Here is a 23275-nt window from a genome sequence, read left to right on the forward strand (position 1 = left end):
TAAGAACGAAATTGTAATGGTCTGAATGGCCCAAAGGGTCAGTTAATTCAGCTGCTCTCCCAAAAACAAAGACTGCTAATGCACATGACTGATAATCAGAGTTTCAGGTCAATTGTGCCTATAGTGAGGTTGTTCATCACTAAAAAACGACCCACTCATTACTTCCACAGGTGAGATTACTCAAACAGAAAAAGACATCGGAGGTTTCTCTCATTTAAAGTCACAGGTTATTTTTTCTCCTCTCAGTCACTCAGTACACTGAAGAATCCAAGTAGATTTGGACATTAAAGTCAAAGTGGGGACGAAGGTCATGTGTCTGGGTGCGCTGGGAGCCCCACTCCAAAGCACTCTCAGTATTTTTTCTTAATTTCAGTGAAATGAACTACGTGTTCCCAGCAGTGTTAATTATTTTGACATGGCGCAGTGATCTTGAAAAGCCACATTCACATCAGTCAGTGTCAAACACTGCACTCCATCTTTAGAGTGTGCTACAAATAATGGCTGTTTCTTAATGAGTACAATCCCAAGAGACAGAAAAATGACACTCTTGGCTGCAATTTTTCACAAAAATAACTTCTGTAGTTTTTGACTTAATTTTAAATGAGCTTAACCCACAGTTTGAATAGATCATGCCATGTGTTTGCACATAGAGCAGGTATGTATTTAGGTACAGCTGCGCTTTGAACTGAATGCTAATGTCACCATGCTAACATGCTAACAATGACAATCTTGCAGTTGTTCAGCATGTTTCTCATGTTCACCAATTTAGGTGTGTGAGCATGCTAACATTTGCTTATTATCAGTAAACACGAAGTGCAGCTAAGGCTCATGGGAATGTCATTTGTCAGTTTTGCAGGTGAGTCAAGTCAGGTGATCATTAATGTTTATTTTTCAATGTTTATTTTATTTTTATATTTAATCTAACTCTTAGTTCAATTAACAGAAGTATTAACTGCATTGCTTCCCATGACAACATTTCCCCCCTCGCCTACGGATTCTGCATTCATATCCAGATACCTGTTTACAGAGATTATGCAGACACTTAGAACACTTCCACGCACAGACATTACAGTTTACCAGCATTAACAGCAAAAGTTCATCAGTTTTCAGTGCAATTAGGTGCAACATATATTAGGGAAATGCTATTTAATGGGTGATCCAGGCCAGGTATGGCTTTGGAAAACAAAATAATGCAGCTAAGTGGATACTTTCAGACCATTTCACTGGCTGTAAACTGGCCTACCAGGCAAAAATAAACTAATATGGCAATTACCAGAAAGCACTAAATGTTTCATTTTCTGCCAACAGTCCAGGCCCAGCTCCCCCTGGAGAAGATGGCATCAATTATTAAAATAAGATTAATGGATGCAGTAGATCTTCTCTCCCAGAAGAGGTTTGAAAGTCAGAGAAGATAGAGGGCCACGCACATGCACACAGACAAGTGAGCACACAGGACACACACTCATTTACAACAGCTCTGAAGTACTACTCTCCCTCTCACCTCCTCTCTCCCCCCCTCCTGCTTTAGCCTTTCCTCCAGGTTTTCCACCACACAAGCTCTCCCTTAAAAATCTTCCTTCATTGCTTAAATTCCATCTCCACTTTTGTTCTTTTACGTCTTCATCCTCTTTATTTCCTCTCTATGTCTGTTTTGTTTTGTCCTCTGTGTGTTTTGTTTTCCATTCTCACATTCCTACAGTGTGCTGTCCGGTGTCAGAGCTCTAGTGAGCTACTGTTACACCTCCAGCTGCGGACAGATGCTCATACACATGTCCGTGTGTGTGTGTGTGTGTGTGTGTGTGTGTGTGCGTGTGAGTTTTATATGGACATGTGAATATCTTGTCAAGATGAAAGCCAGCTCTGTGCTGAAACTGTTGTGGTCACATTACTCATTTCTCTTTCCCCATCAAAGGTGCCCACTGTCTTTTCAATGATACGTAGCAGCTGGAGCGAGCAAACATGAGAGCACATTCGGTCACTTATAGAATAACAATGGCGAGGTGCTAATGTCTGCCCAAAAAAAGCCATTAGATGTGTTGCTTGGCTGCTTTAAAAAGGTTCAAAGAGTGTTAAACCTTCTACTGTAGCGACTGCATGCTGTGTATGTAACTTAGAGAAACTGTGATTTAACGAGAAGTTAGCACATGTACTGGAGCTGTTACTGACGTCAGCCAAGCCGTTCGCAGGTCTAGCTCTCGTTGATTAGTTGACATTCTTGTACAAACTGCCGTCACAACGCTTTACCCCCTGCTTCCAGGGCTTGTGCTAAAATAAGATGAACATGTACCAGACCTGAACTCATTGTCCTCATGAAACGATCTGAGATTACAATGACCAATGTCTAAATCTCGCTGTCGCAGTAGGAGAAGATCATGTTTTCCCCCACTATCAGAGAGAAAAACAACACAGAAATAATGCCGTTTACATGTAGAATATGCTTTTTGATGCAGTGTACATTTTAAGGATGGGTGGCCTTAAGTCTTCACTGAAGCTCTGACCCTGTCTGTGTGCTCTTCCAGTTATGCTACTCAGTCAAAGTGCATCCATCATCAAAGTGAATGCACGACATCCATGGGGCATTTTCAGAAGATGTAAGGGAAGTATTCCATACTCAAGGGGACAGCCTCTAAGTAGTAAGGCACATCATTTTCATAGAAATGAATTTTATGACTCACTCCTGATGGTTTTATATATATAACATCCAGTTCATTTAAGCCCTTTTAAAACCATGCCAGGTTTATCGGTAAGTACCTGGTAAAGGTACTTGTATAACATATAAAAGCTTCTTTGACTTCATTCAAAGAAATGACCCTCAGAAATTGGACTAAACATCTGAAGAGTCATTGTACTGACAAGGGAAAAAACAAAATCACGAATATGTATGTATATTCTACATTAGCTGTATGACATCACAATTTCATCATAATCAGCACACACATCTGTATAGACAGTTGCTGCTATATGATACCAGACTGATTCCCAGGCTTCATTTACTATACACTTAGTGTCAAATACGATTCAGGATCATTAACTCATTAAACTCATGCCTCATCTTCCAATTACAGTAATCACAGTAAGTGCATATGGCAACATGTGCACCCAAACACACACTGCGCAGTAAATGGAGCAGTCCATATACTGCATGTCCATCATCCATCGCTCTAAATACGCAGTGTTCGTATTCACGGTGTATGGACACAACAAAATCTGTTCTGCGTAACATAAACTGTTTGTACTATTTGCTACTTTTATGCTTCTCATTTACCATATGCTATAATTAAATACATGTAAACTGTGCAATTACAACGTGCTACATGTAAGCAACGTTAATATGGTTGTGCTATTATAATGTCATGTGCAAATACCCCTTTGTGCAACATGTTACAATATTATCTACTCCCTGACTTGTGCATTATTTGTACTCATACATAGCTTTGCAGGGTTTTAATTTTTTATTTACCTAATGTTTTTTTACACTGTCATATTGTCTCATTCGTAGTCTAGTATAATGCTGCCCTTGCACTGAGTTTACTGCATTATAACTGCATAATCAAAACAGCTCATTCATACGTCTGCACCAAAAAGAAACAAGAGGATCATGGATTTGATGAGACATCGACAAAATGCTCAGCAACTCCTTTGTGGAGCAGTAAAGTGTCTTGTCCATAAAGGATTTGCTGGCATTTGTCCTTCTCAATGAGGCTGCAGACTGTTCTGTTTTACTGAGTAATGACTCGATGATAGAGTGCCTGATTCAGCACTACAGCAGCACAAGTCCTTTCTCTACAGAGCTGGCAGGACGGTAGATTCACTAAAAACAATGAGGTTGCGGCAGCATTTGCTATGTGAATCAAAAGTGATGTACTGACTCAAAGGTTTTGTCAAGGTGAGAGTGGTACAGTGCAGTCAGATACAAACCCCTTTATGTACCAAGAGAGTTCACCTGTATCATATTAGTAGCCACCCTGGTCCCATTTTCATTGATTCTGACAATGGGAGATTTTAGTCATATTAAATTAGAGAGGACATCTGAAGTAAAAGCAGCAAGTGAAGGTCAACACTACAGAAAACAAACACTAAAACAGAGCTCCAGTGTGAGACCACAGTCAAACTGTGGCTTAGTGGATGGATGGATGGATGGATGGATGGATGGATGGATGGATGGATGGACAGACGGACAGACGGACAGACGGACGGATGGATGGATCAAAGTGGTCTGACAAGTTTCTACATTAAACGTGATTCCATTGACGTAGATTGTAAGAACTCAAGCTGCTTTCTATGAAATTGTGTCTTCTCTCAAATATCTTTCAATTCTAAACAGTAAATTAAATGTTCTGTTTCAAAATCAGATTTGCAGATGATACTTTGGTGTCATCGTCATTCATTTAACTTCAAGAACAAGGCCGCTTCCATCCAATATTTCAGACACCTATAAGAACAGACAGCACTTATTTCTGTCAGGACAGGAGAACATTTGATATATGTCTAAATATAGTTCTGCCAACGCAGATTGAGATCTATTATGGTCTCCCATCTGCTCTGCTTACCGGCACAAAGTTTGGCAGCTCAGAGTATAAAAGAAAGGCAGATATATTGTACTGAGAGCATATGTTTGATACAAATGCAAGCACATGCACATATATTTTTAGATATATTTGTATTCAAAACAATACCTGAACAGAGATAAACAGATGGCACGGACCAAAAAAAAAAAAAAAAAAATCACAGAGACACTGACACACACAGACAGACACACACATTTAGTTAGACATGACAACATGACATGAGTGTCACACTCAAGCAGTAATTCCTTTGAAATCTCTTCTTACAACCAAAGAGACACTTAAATTAAACCAGTTGTTTGTTTTACGACGTCTAAATGTCAAACCAGATGTCTATATTCATTCTGAGAAATGTAGGACTTCTTAGAAACAAATACAACCAACATTAGTGAGACTGAGATGTTTCATACTGTGTGTTGTACTTGTGGAATTTCTGGAAATGGCAAATGAGCAAGTGAAAAAACAAATAAAGCCTGCAGCTGTAAAAAAGCCACTAATTAAATAAGAAGCAGTTATGCTATCCTTAGTTTGACGTGAGATGGATGATTTTATCATCACCTCAGTATACAGGACTGTTACAAAGGTGCTACAAAAAATGATCAACGCTTTGGGTTAATTATTCACAGATGTTTTTTTTATTATTATTATTCGGAGCATTTTAAAAAAAATGATTTTAAAATGATTTTATTGCCTGAAGGAACTGACTGAAGGCTGATCAAAAGCATAAGCAGTAGCTGAATATTGTGGGTTTTGGACAAACATAAGAGGACCACGTTTACTTTAAAGTGCAGTGAACAGCAGGAAACTGAAAACTGTTGCTTTATTCTGTAGCGAGAAGAAATACGGTTTTATTATGACTATCTAAAATCGTGTAATAAGATTTAAGGTGGCTGTGAAAGCTGATAAATCCTTCCTGCCTTCAGGACCAATTCACATGACAAATGCTCTTACTGCAACTCTGCAAAAAAAAAAAGCCTATTTTACCAGGCAAGATTAAATTATGCGTGCAACACAGGATCATGTGCCACTCCGGTGACGCTCTCAGCATCTGCGCAGCATCGCCCATCAGGAGCCAATCGTGCAACCAGCATTTATGGCTGTAACAATAGTGGCCCTACAGCAAGCTATCGGCAGCATCAGATTGCCCACCGAACAGTGGAGGTTGATAAGATGGGTGACGCTCTGAGCAACAGAGGACACTGTCCCGGCTGTCACTCTTACACTCGGTTTGATAAGAACGCGTCTAAAGCACAAATGTGTAAATTTATGAGCCCTGACATTTCTCCATTAATACGCTTTGATGTCCTTTTCTTTCTGTATTATAGTGCTTGTATTTTTCATTCATGCTCTCTCAACACATCAGCGTGTCTTTACCTCCTCCTCCGCTGAGTGTTGGAGACAGATAGAGGGCGTGAAAGGAGAGAGGTGGAGCTGCGAAAATGAATGGATCCTGGGAGAGGAGGTGTAAAGCCGGGCCTGCGCTCGCAGATAGCCTCTCCGACACTTCCCCAGATGACAGACAACACACAAAGGGATGCACGTGCATGTTTAAATATACAGGAGGCACACGTATGCGCTCGCATACACAATGCATCATGACGGGCCAGATTCCAGTTTGAGTTATCCAAACATTTCTGAAGCAGAGTCGCTTTGTGGTGGAAAAAATAAGAAAAAGAGGATGAAAAACTGGTTGTCAAGCTGAAATGGATGAAGCTATAACAGTTTTCTCAAAGCAGGGTTAGAGACTGAAGGTCATACATTGGAAATGGAGAAAACTGTGAAACTTGTAGCTAAAAACAATGAAAAAATAGAGCTTTACTGAATCCAGATAAGGCACTTGCTGAAGCTGACCTTCAAAAGCATAAACAAGCAAACCCAGAGATTCATAGCCAAGATGGTCAACTCTAACCTGCTTCCTTTTAAAGATCATTGGTCATTTCTGAGTCACTTTCCTTCACGCATTTAATTTACTGTTCATTTTGACGAGAATGCGTTCATTCATGACTGCCACTTAACTTGTTCTTCCACTATTCACATAGAAGTGACTCCAAGCCAAGGTCTTCTTTGCCTCCGGTGCAGTTTCACATCCAAAAATGCTTCTACAACTAAACCACCAATCTCCTCCTGCAGGCAAGGCAACAGCCCTACGCTGGCAGGAGCCAGCAGTAAAAAACCGAGGGCAGAAAAGACAAACTCGTATCACTCTCGTGCCTCTTTGTGGTTCGCTGTCCTTTCTTTCTTTCTGCTCCTCCCTGTCCGCTCTGCCGCAGGCCAACACAATGCTGCAGCGGTCCAACAAATTAAGATCAGCGCCACTCATTAGAAGTAATGTTATTACTGTGACCGAGAGCCACGAGCAGCTGTACATATAATCACCGCACATCACCGGGATTTGAACACTGAGAGACAGATATCCTACGGCGCTGGTTTCATTGTGCCATTATCATCTCAGCTGTAGCTTTGTCTGGTCAAAACAAATTACGTTTTTATGCTCCATATGTTTACCTTTCACATTTTTTAGATTGTATCTAAATGTTTTTGACCCATATTGGCAACGCATCCGAAACGACAGAATAGGTCGATTGCCAATGACTCTCATGGAGAGTACCAGTGAGAGGTGTACTGGACCGTCATCGTCATGTGTTTAACACTGTGAAATGGTTTGGTTTGGTTAGGCTTCGGAAAAGATCACGGTTTGGGTTAAAACTGTTACTGTTATGTGTGTTCGGCCCATCCATCCACCCCACATTCCTCCACATTCACACTTTCTTGGTCTTTATACTACTGACTTCCTCCTTTGCTCCCGTCATGGTTACTACAGCCACTTGAAGTCGCAGCCTGACGTTAAACGTAAATATGGGTCGTAATAAACTTCTTCCACAAATGACCTATACAGCTGTTTCTGGTGAGGACGGGCTGATATTCAGTGCTGTACTGCTGTACAAGAAGCCGAAACAAAATATGAGGCAATCCTGCAGATAAATAAAAGAAAGACGATCTCTAAACATATATTATAATGTATAATTTACAGGTGCAGCCTGGTTTCTGCAAACACATCCAGCATCACTTGTCTAATGCTTTGTAAGATAAGATAAGATATTCCTTTATTAGTCCCACAGTGAATTCAGTTAGTCTTTTGAATGTTTAATATCACCCATTCCAACTAATTATTGTAGCAGAGGTCTGCAGACAAAAATTACATTCAAATAAATACTGAGCGTAAACAGTGCCTGTCCACTTTCTAAGAATTTAAGCATAATGTCGCTAATTAGTAGGCATGGAAACGACTGTATCTAGTGAACATCTAAACCAATGGAATACAAATACCATTTGTTTCTTAATGCGCAGCACAATACAATACCAGTGCAATATGTCAGGCTTTCAGTTGGAGCTCTGCTTGTCAAAATTGAAACTGCCTAACAAATAAGCTCTCAGTAGGGGGTTGTGCCTGGGGGAGAAGTCGCTCAAAAAGCAAGCTTCTGGTTTAACACTTTGGACACCTGCCTTCTCTGCACCAGGCAGGCACACACAGAAACATCACGTTCACACGTACAATCTAACTGTGAGCAGGGGTCTGGTTCAGCAGAACAGGCAAGCTAAGCAGAGCCTGGTGTGGAACTCACGCTGCTCCTAATCCCTTTCCTGCAGCTCGCCTACTGTTTGTGTTTGCAGCACACTAGTTCCCAGGGGTGCAACGTTTTATCACACCCCCCTCCATGCAGCTACACGCACTGCATGTGGTGGATGTAAGACTGGGGAATAATTGGTGGTGGTGGCGGTTCCTCGCAGGAACGCACGCTCTGAGCATTGGGGTTTGACGCACAGAGACGAGGCAACAGATCTCCGCGGCTGCTGCTTAAAGGATGGTGGCTGAGGGAAAGTCGAGGAGAAAAAGGGCGAGGAAAGACATGCGAGCTAAAACGCTGGGATCAGAGTCGAGGAAATGTAGCAGATAAAAGCAAGATGGTGGCAGCAGTAGCTTCTGTGGCCTAAGGGGTGGGAGAATGCGCTGGTGTCTGTTGGAATTTATGGAAAATCTAGAGAAAGCAGGGCAGTAACAGGGAATGAAAAATATTGGTCTTCCCTTGAGGGGAAAAAAAAGAAGAAGGGAAGAGAATGGAACTGAAAAGTAAAATGTGTAAAATAGAAAAATGCAAGTTAAGTTAAAAATAGTGAAAAACTACAGGGGGAGCAGTGGAAAGGAAAACTTAATAATTCATCAAAGGATGTAACAGAAATACAGAAATCTTAAGTACAAACGTTTAAAACAATTATTTGAATATCAATTAAAAATTAACATACTGCTTTCATGTTCACATCAGGACCTCTTGATATGTTGCAGAGGGCATTGTGGGAAGAGAAAAGATACTTATATCATGCAGTGTAGTTTATAGCGCAGTTTGTGTTGCAGACATTTTTGCAAGCAGATGTGTTTCGGCAAGCATCTTCATGTAGAGGTGTTAAAGGAAGACATTTTTTTAGTTTAATCTGGCTATTAGCATTTTCAGATGCTTTTCACAGTAGAGTTGACGTGCACTCCAGGGTTGTTTTGGCATGAGGGCAGGGAGCAGTGCTTGCACAGTAACACAAAGTTACACCCTGGTATGTATTCATGCTTGTTCTTTGGGATTTTCATAAAGCCTTGAGACGTCCACTAAAACCAAAGATACAGGGGTACTTTATTCCACTGTTTACACACCAATTAGCTCATTAGCAGTAATATCATGCAGCTGCAGTCTGAGTCTGAAAACAGCTGTTTTTTGTAGATCTAGAGGAGCTGTTGAGTCAGACAATCAGCATGTAAGTCTTGTCTTTGTTCTGGCAACCAGGATGAAAGCAAAATGGAACATGCCATTAATGCTCCCCAGGTACCACATGTACCAGTAGCATGGTAAAAACATTGGAATAATCATAAGTAGGCTTGCAGCCATTTGCAGCTAACAGATGGATGCAAATGCATTAAAACTCTAAGTACAAACTTGAGGAGTGGAGTTTGGGGCTTTTTGTGTATATACTATAAATTTGGCCCATTTGATGAGCAGATGATGACTAAAATCGTTTGAAACTTTGGTACTCTTGATAACTACTAATTGTTCCTGTCAAAGTCAGTTATGAAGTTTGGAAAGTCTCCATCATGATGGAAAATGCCTCTTTTTAAAAGCTTCAGACAAAGATGTGAATTAATGCAGCATCCCAACCTGGGGGTGTCATCTCCTTTAAAGAGGCTCTGCTCAGCGATCGCGGGGGGCTCTACTCTGCATGCTGAGAGCACATAAATGATAGGATACAACTTGATTGTTTTGAGTCATCAAATCATGTTAATTACTTTAATTTGTATGTGCCAAGAGATAATGGTGGCACTCCAGCTTTGGTTTGGAAAAATCTGTTTCTTGCCAAAGATTTTTCTCTATTTTCTTTTTTTCTTTAATTTTTTATATAGTGAAATTGCAAGTTAAACTAAAAGCCTATAATGAGTGATGAGCTTTTGCATTGTCCAGTGAAGGAGTTACTGTCAGCTTCTCTGGATTCCCGGTTACTTGTCTTGTCGCAGAACTAAAAGGCAACAGTATTTCCCCCTGAGTCTAGACCTGCTGAACTGAACTACAGGTGTGAAAGCCACCTTAATGTGTTTTGGCAGGAGTTGCAATACTACAGACACAGACTGTAACTTCCAAACAAACATTTGCATTCCTTTGAAATCCGAACTCGCATTTAGAAATAGAGATTTCCAGTCCTTGTCCTCATCAAGACATAAGACATCAAATGATTCCAAAATGGCAGAGCATCACTCAAGAAAGTGAAACAAGATGTTCAAAGGAAAGTGAAAGCACTAAAAGCAATGCACTGCCATCAAAACAGACTGCAACAGGTGGCCGTAACAGGTGCTCCGAACAAGACGGTGAGATAGGGACTCTATCAGCTACAGCTATCAGCTGAAAGCACAGCTGAGTGATCTTATTTCACCATCCAAAGGTTTCGGCTCATATTCGTTAAGTCAGCAGTAACAGCATGACCATGTGCAAAGAGATGATGGGTAATTTCAGGGCAATAATTAAATTACATCATGGTGATTAGCTCAGCCGAATTACATTATCATTGTGTTATTGTCAACCATGTCCCAGGTGAAAGCCAGTGACTATCATCACGTTAATATTTAATGTCATATTACATATTTAACACTGACATGATTGGCCATGCATGGCAGCACAGTCGACCATGAAGTGTCGGGGAAAAAAAGCAGAGCTAAAAAATGAGATTTGGAGCCTGGCCTTTTAAAAACACTCACAATAAACCATAATTAAACATTTGAACTTTTAACGAATTCAAACGAGCTTTGTATGGAAGCTGTAATTATATAGAAAAACACATTACTGGCAAAGAATGAGCTTCTGTTCACATTGAATCCAACATATGAGTTTGATAAACAAGAATTGTTTTCACACTGTGCTGTATTTCACTCAGCTTTGCAAGACTTGTGTTTGGAACAGAACCTGCCATTGTTCACACTCATGAGAGTTCTCTGATGTGCAAAAAGGATAAAATATAAAGGGAACAAGAGCTCCTCACCCTGCCATGACGATGAAGAAATCCAGTCGGTTCCATGTGTCCCCGAGGTAACAGCGCGGACCAAAGATTCCCAGGGCGACCATCTTTATAACCATCTCCATAGCGAAGAAGATGTAGATGAATGCATCAAAAGCCTGACAGAAAGGAGACAAAGCGACAGAGTGTCAAGAATGAGAAATAAAGAAAATGCCATTCACAAGAGATGTGAGATGAATCAAAGGGGTCGCAACAAGGAAAAACAAAATTCTGCTCTTATTCTCCAAACTTTTCTCTCATATCTTCATTGATCTATTGGCTTCTAAATACTAATACTCAATATTCAAATTGACATGTTGAGGGAACAGCTCACAACGCTTTGGCATTCATCCTGTGGTGAGAAGGTGCAAGAAGACATCGCTTTGTGTTACACAATTTATAGTATCATGTGATTGTTAGTGCAGGTTCCCTTATTTAAAAACAAAAGCTGAAATACTTTGACACCTTGAAATAAATGTGTTAAGATTGGGTCTGCAACAGCAAGTGTAAAAACACCACATGGTGCAATGTGGCTCAGGTCAGAAGTCGAGGTCAGTGAGTCCACCCTTCCTGCTGTCAACAACATCACGAAGGATGGAGAAAATGCTGTTTGTTTGACTCATCTTCATCAAATGAGCATTCAAATGCCAAGATGGGCGCATTAGATCACCTCAGGATTACTCCAGCAATATGATGGCGGTTGAATCCACACTTCCACACTTAACTGGTGCATACCTGTGAAGTGTGGAGCGACAGGAGCCGTCCAAATCCTCAAGTGATCAAGTTTGTGAGGAGCCTCAAGTGCACATCCAGCTGACATTTTGTGGACTACAACAGAGTCTGTTTCGGGTGCAGACCTCATTAGATTCTGTCTTTCCTTAAGAAATAGATATATAAATGTTTTCAGTTGGTTTATATAGTGGTGCTTGACACTGCACACCAATTTGTGTGATTCCATTCAGAAACAAGATTAATTATAACGTCGTTATTGATCAGTGCCTACAGTACAGCCTTTCTGGCACTAGATTAATTGTCATTTTTCAAGCAAACTTTCACTGGCTCCAGCATCTCAAATCTGATAATTAGATGTTTTTCTTTGTCACATATGACACCAAACTGAATGTCTTAGGTTTTAGATTGTTGGTCGGCTTAAACGGGCAAACTGAAGAACCCACCTCGGGATCTGGAAGATTATTATGCGCATACCTCTCTATTTGCTGACATTTTACAGACTAAACACTTGATCAATACAGCAAGCACAGTGAGTAAAGGCAGTAAGCACTTCGGTATGAAAAGCAAGGGTCAAGACAGCAAGTCCAGAAGGTGGAGATTTGGATTCAGCCAATTACTTGAGCTCAGATTCCAGGACATCGACCCAATGGCACCTTGGGGATGGAGTGGGTGATACCCTGATGTGTTTCCAGCACAAATTCAGGTTGTAACGAGGTAAACTGTGATCCAGCACCTGGAAACTTTAGGACACAGCTTTCACTCACCCTCTCTCTTCCCTCCCCTTCTATCCCAGCCTTGTCACCCTCCCTGGCTTCTCTTAGTCCTTGTCCTCCATGTTTCCTTCCACACGTCCCTACCAATCACTTACTTCCATCTCTCTGCTCACATCTGTTGTATTTATCTTCTCTCTCCCCTCTTTCAGATCTCCATCAGTCTGTCCTAACCTCCTCTGTATTATTAAACCTTTATTTTTTTTTTTACCTCACCCTCCCTCACCCTTCTCCCCAGTTGAGCAGTTTGCCCTAAACGGTGGGGTAATGGAAAATAATTTGTTTGAACAGTAATCAGAGATAAGCCCCACATCGACATTCCCCCACCTCACTTGCAGCTTTAATCACGCATCTAATTAAAGGAGGAGAGAAAAAAAACTCCAAATAAATCAAAGATGTCAGCCTGCTAATGCGTGTTATTGCTGTTGTGAGCAAAAAGCCTAGATTAGCTGCTGTTCTTTTCTGTGTATAGAGGGGGATTAGAGATGCACTGACGCGCTTGGCGTTGCCTGTAATTTGATTTTCAGAGGGAAGTACTGTAGGCAACATGATCTGAAGCTGAACCATCGATGTGAATCTTTGTTTTGTCATTATCTCGCCTCTGAGAAGAAGCATCCTACTCAGCAGTCCTGAAGGTGTGCAGAGATGCCAGACTGGCCTACTAATGTAGAGGAACGGCCCAAGTTTGCAACCTTGACCTTTGTCAAACCAGAAAGATGGACAAGGGCTACCTTTTGTAAAGTTCGCTGAACCAAGGGAGAGCAAAACTCCACCAAATGCCAAAAAACATTCCTCCTCTGACATTTCCACATCTCTTTTTCTTATTTCTCTCACTCTATTTTGCTATTTCTGCCAGTCTTCTCATCTCTGGTTTTTCTATCTCTAAACTTCTGTCATTATACATCTCTGTTTTTCTCTTGTTTGGTGCACACCTTCTATCTGTCTCTATTTTGTTCTTAGCTTTTCAGTATATTCGTCCTGATTCAGCTGATACTGCACGATAATCATTTTTTCCATTAACAAACAAGAGCACATTAGCGATTTGAGCTGAATGCTAAAATCAGCATGCTAACACGCTCAATGAGAAACACTAATTTGCTGATGTTTAGCATGTAAAATGTTTACCATGTTCACCATCTTAGCTTAATGAATCCTCATGCTAACATTTGCTAATTAACACTAGACATAAAGTATAGTTGAGGCTGATGGGAACATCATTAGTTCTGCAGGTATTTGGTCATAAACCAAAGTATTGGAAAAATTGTGAGTGCCATCAGAATGGCTAAGAATACTTAATTAGCATCTCTTTAATTTGTTTTTTAAAGATGTGACCCAGATATGTCCTGAGCTGAACACTTGACAGTTGTAAATAATTTCATTGCTCTCTAGTGGACAAACGATTGAATGGTGACAGTTTCTAAATGACATCAATCATATCTTTGACATTTCTGTACTCCGATTTTTCATTAGTTATCGACAGACATACACGCCAATAGTGATATTTCTGTAATGAATACAGCGCAAGTATTGACCAGTATGTCAACATCATCAGTCAGGCTGTCACTGGCAAAGTAAATTAATCAGGAAATCAAGAATCACATGCATATCCATGATTCATTTGTAATATTGGGTAACAGTTATCTGCATAAAAGACAAAAAAGTCTCTCTCCCAATTTTTCTTTGATGGAGGATGTATCATATAAAAAGTAGCACTTCATGATTGACTTCATTGATTCAACAAGAAGTCATCACTCTGTCGCTTGGATTAAAAATGAAAAAGGTTGCTAGGGAACAAAGATGACTACAGTGTCACAGAATCATCACCTATGCTGCTTTGAAGACTGCTGTAAATTCATAAAATGCCCCTGTAATGCGTCTATGACACTGTGGAGGCTTTGACCTTTCTAGGGCAGGATTTGGAAGTGGAGGTCACAAAAGGGAAAACATACCTTTTGATATTTTATACGCCTTAAACTGTGCATGACTACAAACTGGTGTTCCACATCTATCTATTCAAATGGCAAAACATTGTGACATAAAAAAAGAGTCTCAGATCTTCCACATCTTCAAAGTATTTTTCAATCCAACTTAGCAAGTTATCAGATCAAAGAATTCTGCTAGTATAAAAGACACTTTAAGACACAAGTGTATCAGCCTTGGTAGGTTTGTGTCCAAGCTCAAGCATTTATTTCAACTTGAAATTTGTGATGAGGGACGTTATTTGCATGTGGTTCTGTTTCTAGGGGCTTATCACTGATTCTGTTACATTTCCTAATCAGTCAGATGAAAACACTGCTGTCTCTGCACAACAACTTGCCATGTCTATGAGGATTCTCAGCCATCCAGGTCACAGGATAGCTAGAAGGAAGTCAAATGCAAATGAAATTTCTGTTTGGTCTTGAGGATGTTTCAACACACATCCAGGAGGTGTTAGAGCTGGATAAAGCCTTCAATTTTTGTTGCCTCCGACTCTTATAGAACAAACTAAGACGCACAATGCAGAGAGAACCTGGCCTTCAGTTATCATCCGAACAATCATTTTCGCATTTCATCCATCCACCTAAAAGTGGCATACGAGCTGATGAAATAACTAGCAAAGCCTCCACAGTCTTTAAGTCCACATTTGTTAGAGCTTATAGATTCTGCTGGCGAGGGCACCATTGAAATCGTGGTATTGAACAACGGATTTTCTGAGAGGAGTGTATTGACTGTGGCGCTGCAGCCCACTAAATCCATGCTGATATTGAATGGGGGTCTATAGATACTTGGAGGAGAAATTCTCTTAGGTCCAACTCACCAGCCACCTCCCCCAGGGAGCCGAATCAATCTGCCGTGCGTGTTGGTTGTTATATGATGAGTGTGGTGCCTTGTGTGTGTGTGTGTGTGTTTTTGTGAGAATGTGAAAAACAGGACAGCGGGGTGATTCAACAAGCGCTTTCACACCATCAGACCGAAGACATACGTGCACATGCTCGTGCACAGATGTTACACCCACTCAGGCCACCTTTGACATAAGTGAGAAGGGATTCAGTGCCTTGCCAGATGACGGGGAAAGTTGCCGAGGTGCCGTGCGTGAGAAAGGCATGCCCGCTCCATCATAAAGACCACATGCTAGCAATCAGTCACTGCAAAGAGTTACAAGCCTCAGCACGGAAGGGAGAAGGCGAGGGGAGAGTGAGATGAGAGCAGATTGATAGGAAGCAAAACAGAGAGGAAGAGAGAGAGGGAGGGCGTGTGTGTGCATGTGAATTAGTGTTTGCATGTGTGCACTTTCTATGAGCACACTCTTTGTGCTCTGCTTCTAGGAACGTGAAAGCATGTATGTCTGTGGATGCATCTGTTCCCACACATGCTATGCACTGCTGTCTTTGAGTGCTCATTTAGCATGTCTCCTTTTGTGGGGGTTATACATAAAATGTACGTCTGAGAATAAGTGCATGTGTGCAGGTTTGCCAACATATGTTTGTAAGGGCTTTTGTACAGCATGTATGTAGAGCTTCTGATCAAATATATATGATCTTGTGTAACTAAGTACACTTTATTTATAGAGCACTGTAAAGAAAAACAAGTGCTTCAGAGAAGGGAAAAAGAAAAGTCCTCAGGCACACTAGCAGGTGTTATAATGCTTGTTGTAAAGAAGGTTGCATTGTGTAAATAAAAGTTGAGGTCCAAAGTTAACTTGGTTCCATGGCAGTGGTGGTGAAGTAAATACATTAGCCAGAAGGTGGTGTCACCATAAATATCAATAACTAGCTAACTAGTTAGCTGCGGAAAATGTCCCTCTTCACTGGATGAACAGTACAGTGCATTACTTGTTCAAAGAAAAACTTCAATAAATGCAATAAAATACTACAGAGCAGTTTCAAGCCCTTGCAGAGCTGATCGAGCTGTGCAACTGAGGTGCCACTACTGAGGGCCGGATGTCTCAATTGGGTCTTTTTCACTTACTTCCATTTTTACTTCTCTTCCTTGCTCCTTACATAGAAGGAACTAAGACCAAGTAAGCAGTGACACTTGCAGGTATGCTAATGATACCATGGTGACAGTGGCAAAGAATAAGAGCCAAGTGATTACCAAATTTATTAGTTTTCATCCTCTGAGGGCTAGTTTCATGCAAATCCAACCACGAGCGATAGAGAAGTTTCACACACAGACTGGCGGTGCCACCTCTATATGGCTTGTGTAAAAACATCAAACCGATAATGTGCAAGCCACAAAATCCTGTGTAGTTATCACCATGAAGAAGAGGTTTGAGGTGCTTCATCAAGAACGTGCAGAGATTTGGCCTCTGCATCACTTTGGGGGAGGCAGCTGGAAATCTGAGCAGTAACAATGGCAACAGTATGATCACAGCGAATGTGTTTGTGTGTGCTGGTATGTGCGTGTCAGTGTGTACCTGAAGTATCTGGCATCGGTCTGAGGAGCAATCGATGTTCTCACAGGGCTGGTACATCCCCAGGGTCATACAGTTCAGCAAGATCACCATAATACTCACGCGTTCGAACCAGGTAGAAACATGGGCTGTTAAGGAGAATAAAACTCAGAGTGACACAGAACAGGACACAGTATAAGAGGACAGAGAACCAATGACTTTTCTGTCATTATTTCTTAATTCAGTGTCATTTCAAACTGATGTGAGCATGACCGCGACACTCTGTATTCAATAATGATGACAGAAAGTGGTGAGAATGAACAAAAAACAGATCCTGAATGACTGTGAATGTGACACCATACAGTTCATCTTCTTTTTTACTCCACAAGGTCAAATCTCTCCAACAGGCCTCTTTCCTGTCAGTACTCTAACATACAAAAGAGCCCTCGAAGTTATCATTACTGTGAAACTGCAGTGACTGCAACAAACCAGAGCTACATAAGGTGAAGCCCTCAGGGTCCAATTCAGGCACAAAATGTTATAGTTTTAAGATTACGGCCTTGACTTTTAGGGCCTGTCATGATTGTTCTTCGGCCGCTGCTCTCTGAATGTGCAGACCTTAAGAGCAGCTATAGCAGAGGATGCATCGTTCGCATTAGCAATGAAAAACAGAATAATATGTTTACAATGTGCACGCTATTAAACAAGCAATTTCCCAGTTTAGTGTATCACTCCCTAGACACTCACTCATACACTCCCAAAGAAACCCAAATTATAAAGCTAAACAAACTCTAATAGATGCTATGTACATTTCCCAGAATTTAATTCTACCACAATCTACCGTCCTTGAGCGAGGCACTAAGACCCAACTAGTTCAGTGGTTACTATGAGTTAATCCCATGTTATTCAGCTCGGAATGACTAGAGAAATGCTGCAGAACAAATGTCAGACAATATCTGGGGTGTGTGCCAAATGTTTTGAGTGCCACGGCATGAGCAGTAAAGGTTAACGGAGTGAGCAGAACATGCAAAACCCAGCTGCATGCCGAAGAATAACCACAGAAACAAAGCAACAGAGTGTGACGGAATGATTGAATATGCATTCTTGGTGTGTTGAGGGAGCGAGCACGCTGCTTGGCTAACAAGCCTGTGAAGGAGGATGAGCTGTAATAGCCCAGGAGGTCCAATCCCTACCCGAGGCAATACAGCACAGGATGCTGAAATTCTCCCCCAGCAGCCTACGACACAGTACAGGAGCAGCCTCAGCAAGAAATGAGGAATCCGTTCTTCTCTCAGTGAAGCACACCACAGGTTTGAACAGACAGAATTCCCAGAAAAGATAAAAATTTCAACATGTTTCTCTTGGCCCTGCCTGAACCCTCCCCAAAAGACATGGACTACTGTGGATATCACAGCATGGATAAAGATAGGCTATGAGTGGGCAAAACACATGCAGTCACATAAACACACAGACAGAGCCTCGCACACATGCACACAAACACCCACTCATCGTCACACACGAGCAGAAAAGCACGCATACGCGAATATGCACGTGCAAACTAACCGACGTGTTCAAAAACATAAACGCTCACACTCACCCACCCACACGTGAGCACTCATTTCACACGCGCACGCACACACACACACACAGTTGTGCACATTAAGTCTCAGACTGAATCCACATGAAATCAATGTGTGTCAGCTGATGGGGACCATTTAAACAGAAATATTCAGCACCGCAGGGAGGCATGGTTAATATTGATGTCCCGCACACTAATAGCTGTAAAGCAGACATGTGATACAAGGTAAAGAGGCAAGATTTGTCATTTAATATTTGTTCGTCCGACCTCACAGAGTGTAATGCCAAACTGACATCACATATCTTTCATTTGTGTAAGGATTCTGTTGAACACAAGCCGCATGTGTAGAAAACATCTCAGACTTTGGTCTTTTGTACCTGTAGGAGTTAGAATAGCAGGATAATAGTGGGGCCGGAGTAGACTTTTGGCTGAAAATGGGTGCATTTGATAAAGATGACCTAAATATAAAGCACATTCTCAATTCAAAGCTGCTTTAAAAGTTTTGGGAGTCTCAATAATAAAACATGTATATATATTGTTCATTCTCAGCCTACTGTCGCTGATACTCAACACTCAACATGAGGAATTTGGCTTGTTTAGGTAGCGGAAGGCTTTAATTTTTTAAGGCTTTAAAAAAGTTTTAAGTTAATTAAAATTAAATTAAAATTGATCAGATAACAGGGAGAGATTTTAATGGAAATATGAGATATACTTAAAAAAAAAAGAGAAATAAAGGCCTGCTTCTAGTTTCAGTTGAGCTAAAACATTCTGGGATTAGATGAATTTTGCTTGTTTAAATGTATATGACATAAACACAGTGTCATATAATGATATTTCTCACTTATATGTTATTAAATCAATTCTGGGTTCACTTGCAAATGATCCACATATTCAAATAATGTCTTTATTCCTCGGGCAGGCTCTACACACACGTACACTTTTGCCTCTTCAGCTATTATCTGTAGCTAGCCCTTCTTAATGAGGACAGAGATATCATCCGCAGGTGTCACCGAGCTCATGGTGAGATCCTCCAGGCTGCGCCGGCGAACACACCACCTCGAAGGCGCAGTCTTTCCAGGCAAATACACACTTTAATTTGAAAAGCATGGCTGGATAAAACTGCAGGTCAGCGCTTTCTTATTTCCCAGTCTAAGTAATGATGACAGCCTTTGGGCTAATGCTATAAGGATTATCTTGGGGTTATTTCCACTGCCAAAATGCATTCTTAAAAACAGCCTCTGTGAGTTGCCCTGCTCTTCAGCTTAGCTTCTCACGCACGCTGCCTATACATGAGCTGCTTTTAACAATGTGCAAGTGTCTGTCTGTCTCTCTCCACTTCTGAAAAATGAGTCAATTAGTGTAGGTGCCTTGGAGGAGGCTCTGTATCTTTTTTTTTTTTTTTCTGCCTCACACAGACACGCGCACACATACTGCACATTAACACAGCAACTGGATGGAGAGTGAGGTGGAATTCAAAGCGCAAAGCTCTATTACAGACAGGCTGCTCGGAGAAGATTAACTCAGAAATTGTTTTATAGAACTGTTTCACCTCCGGAATTTTTTAACCTTCTTTTCTTTTTTCTTTACCAGGGATCGCAAAGTAGGTTGCTGTTTTTCAGCATGCTCTGCTTCACATTCATGCAGCGGCTGTCACTCACCGCTGGAAGCTGCTGGGAACACCTACAGTATCACAATGAGGGCCACTGCGCAGCGCCATTATCATTGTTGGAAGTACAGTTTGACAGATAGGGCTTTCTGATAGCTCCCTGATGGATTTTCATGTCAAAAATATAGTATTTAGGGCTTTGCCTGATAGACATTTTGTCATTGGTAAAGTGAAAAGCTTCTAAAAGAGCATTTGAGCAATATTGGCACACATTAACCCTTCAATAAAATCCATATGAATGGAAATGTGAGAGTGTGGCATGTGTTTTGAGTCATATATAACACAATAATTTGCAGTGGTCAACACACTGGCTATTATTATTATTATACATATGTACTGCATGTTTACTGTCAAAGACCTCAGTTAAAGATGCTAGAATATTGACTGTAAAGGTGGCAGAACATTTTATGGCTCTAACTAATGAATATTTTCACTCTTTGATTCATCTGGAAAGAATCTGTTGAACCAAAGCCCAACAGGGAAAAATGGCCAGTGTGTTCGACTAACAGTCCAAACCTCAAATACATTCAATTTGCAGTAATACACTGAAAAGCATGAGGCATGTTTTCAGCCCTAAAACAGCCCAGAGTGAACACCTGCAGAGTAAAGGTAGGACAGAGTTTGATCCGGAGCTTCGGAGCTCAGATTCAGTCACGTCATACAGCTGGCAGGAAACAAATCCAAGATTTTTAAAGGCCAGATAAAATTCTGTGGCACTGGAGACCATTCCCCAACAGATCTGGATGTGTGGAAAGCATCAGCGTGACAGAGCTGGAAAGAGCTGGGAGGCTGAAAGTGCGAGGCAGCGGGAGCTAAATGAATTCTTAATACCTCACTGCATGGCGTCACTCTTTCTAACCCTTTCTCCATGTCTCTCTGCCTTTTCTCTCTCCCACCTTCCCTCTCTTGTTTTTATTGTATCCGAAGAGACACGCAGGAGGCAAACGACCTCCGGTTTCCATGGCAACCGATCGACTATCAAATGAAATAAATAGTCACAAAGGGAGGGAGGGGAGAAGGGGAGAGAGGGAGAGAGAGTCAAGTTATTTTGGTTCAGGGCTTTTGGTTTCTTTAAGTGAAACCCCCATCATGTCATCACTGACTGCGTAAATGTCTCTACCTAATGACACAGGAGCAGCTCTGTTAGCGATTTAAGATAGAGACATTTAGCAAATATGATGATCCACCATGGAGGAATAAATAAGAGTTCAGACAGAAACCTTAGAGTCCAGTGTGAGTGAGACTGGAATAAAAATCTTGAAATATCAAAATATATTGGAGAGAAACATGAGAAAATGCTCTCCAGTGCTCCCTCAACGAGCAAGCGAGGCACCGGACATACAGCTGAGTGTAGCCTGCTCGCTGCTCAATGCTTAAGACTGTATGAATGTGAAGGAGGATTTCAGTATGATTATGTGCTTTATGTCCACAAGTGGGTGAGGAAGATCAATACCACTATGATATCTATATGTTAAGTTAGCTGGGGTTAGGAGGTTTTTGGCTCAGCTTGGCATACGTGGGGGAAAGCATCAGTTATATTAGAGGTGGAGAGTATTTCTTCATTGCTCAGCAGCTTTGACAAGAGTCCTATTACAACATATGGTTCGTTGATCTGATTCGTTTAAGATGACCTGTGATGGACGGTGATAGACAGATGGTTCATCCAATCACCTGCCAACTATTTTTTTTTAAAAGTGCCTGCCTTTTCCAAACACTTTCCAAGGACGACTTCCCAGATGGTTCTGTGCAACAAACCATCTGGCGTGTCAGGTTAAAACTTCCCCCAAAATTGTCATTTTTAGATTTCTGTTCATGCAAAGGTTAAACAGACAAGAGAGGCTGAAGCAAAGACGGCTTCCGAGTTTCACATTGGGCAGAGCCAGACTAGCTGTTTCCTCCTGTCTCTAAATGTAATGCTAAGCTAAACACGTCTACTTATCACACAAACAATAAAATGTTGAACCGTTCCTTTAAGCTAATGTAAAGCAATGATGAACTAGTTCAAACTGTTGCTGAGCAGGTTTGAAGTGGTATAAACTCATCATAATCTGATGGGAATTTATAACCTACACATTTACATCACCTCAAACTGCTCCTTCTATCTTCTCCTCCATCACTCTATAGTGTTCAGAGAGGTTGGCAGGTCATTTTCTTTCCTGGAATTTTCCATCAGGGGCACTTCGATCCAGTACAGCTGACTGGATAAAGGGAGGATGGAGTGTTTTGTGTGTGTGTCCTTGTGTGTGTGTGTGTGTGTGTGTGTGTGTGTGAGGGGAGGTGATGGTGTGTCCGTGTGTGTGTGTGTGTGTTGGACAGCAGTAAATGTCATGGGATATCACACAGTAATGCTTCACGGCATCTCATGTCAGCTCTCCTTTTCCCTAAGCTGTCAGGTCAGGAGAGTGCGCGCACATACACACATACACACGCGCACACACACTCAGACACATGGATGGTAAAGGTTAGGTGGATAATTGTCAGGATGACAGTAACAAATTAAGCTATTACTTGTTCTGTGAATCACTGCTGATCAGCCTGCTGCCAAACCGTCATTTATGACTTTTGTCTTCACTCTCAATTAGACTGAAACTTATGTTTGGTTAAAGGTGTGATATGAACCTTTTTAATGATGAGTCATTAACTCACCAACTCCGCAACATTAGTGTAATAACTATTAAAAAATGAGACCATCGCTCACAACACTGGCAGCCTCTGGTTTGTCTGACTAATGCTGACTGTGTGCTACAGTGAGCTGCATACCGCCGTCCACATGTCCCTTACATTAAAACAAGGGTACACACAGTGAATCCCGAAATCACCACCAGGTAATAACTTGCTTTAAAATATCAGAGCAACAAGGATCGGGTTAACTAGCTCCAACATTAAGTGGCTGCAATCAGGTTGTCAGAATCCGACGACTGGCTGAAAGTGACATGCTGTGAACATGCCTGCATTATATATTTATAGATTTATGGGAAAATATTTGAACTGAAGGCCAGCGGGAGAGAA

At 41.3% G+C, this 23275-nt stretch overlaps 1 protein-coding gene across 1 annotated transcript in view; it reads right to left on the minus strand.

The window, feature by feature from the left end:
* The window catches only part of cacna1ib (calcium voltage-gated channel subunit alpha1 Ib), a 205021-nt gene that overhangs the window by 109204 nt on the left and 72542 nt on the right, over nt 1-23275 (minus strand). The window contains exons 3-4 of the mRNA XM_076727506.1: nt 17046-17157; nt 11133-11266 (exon numbers count right to left, since the gene is read on the minus strand). Coding sequence (XP_076583621.1) covers nt 11133-11266; nt 17046-17157 — 246 coding nt within the window. The remainder of the gene's footprint in view (nt 1-11132; nt 11267-17045; nt 17158-23275) is intronic.

This window comes from Chaetodon auriga, chromosome 4 (assembly GCF_051107435.1).
Source record: "Chaetodon auriga isolate fChaAug3 chromosome 4, fChaAug3.hap1, whole genome shotgun sequence".
In the NCBI taxonomy this organism is placed as follows: Eukaryota; Metazoa; Chordata; class Actinopteri; order Chaetodontiformes; family Chaetodontidae; genus Chaetodon; species Chaetodon auriga.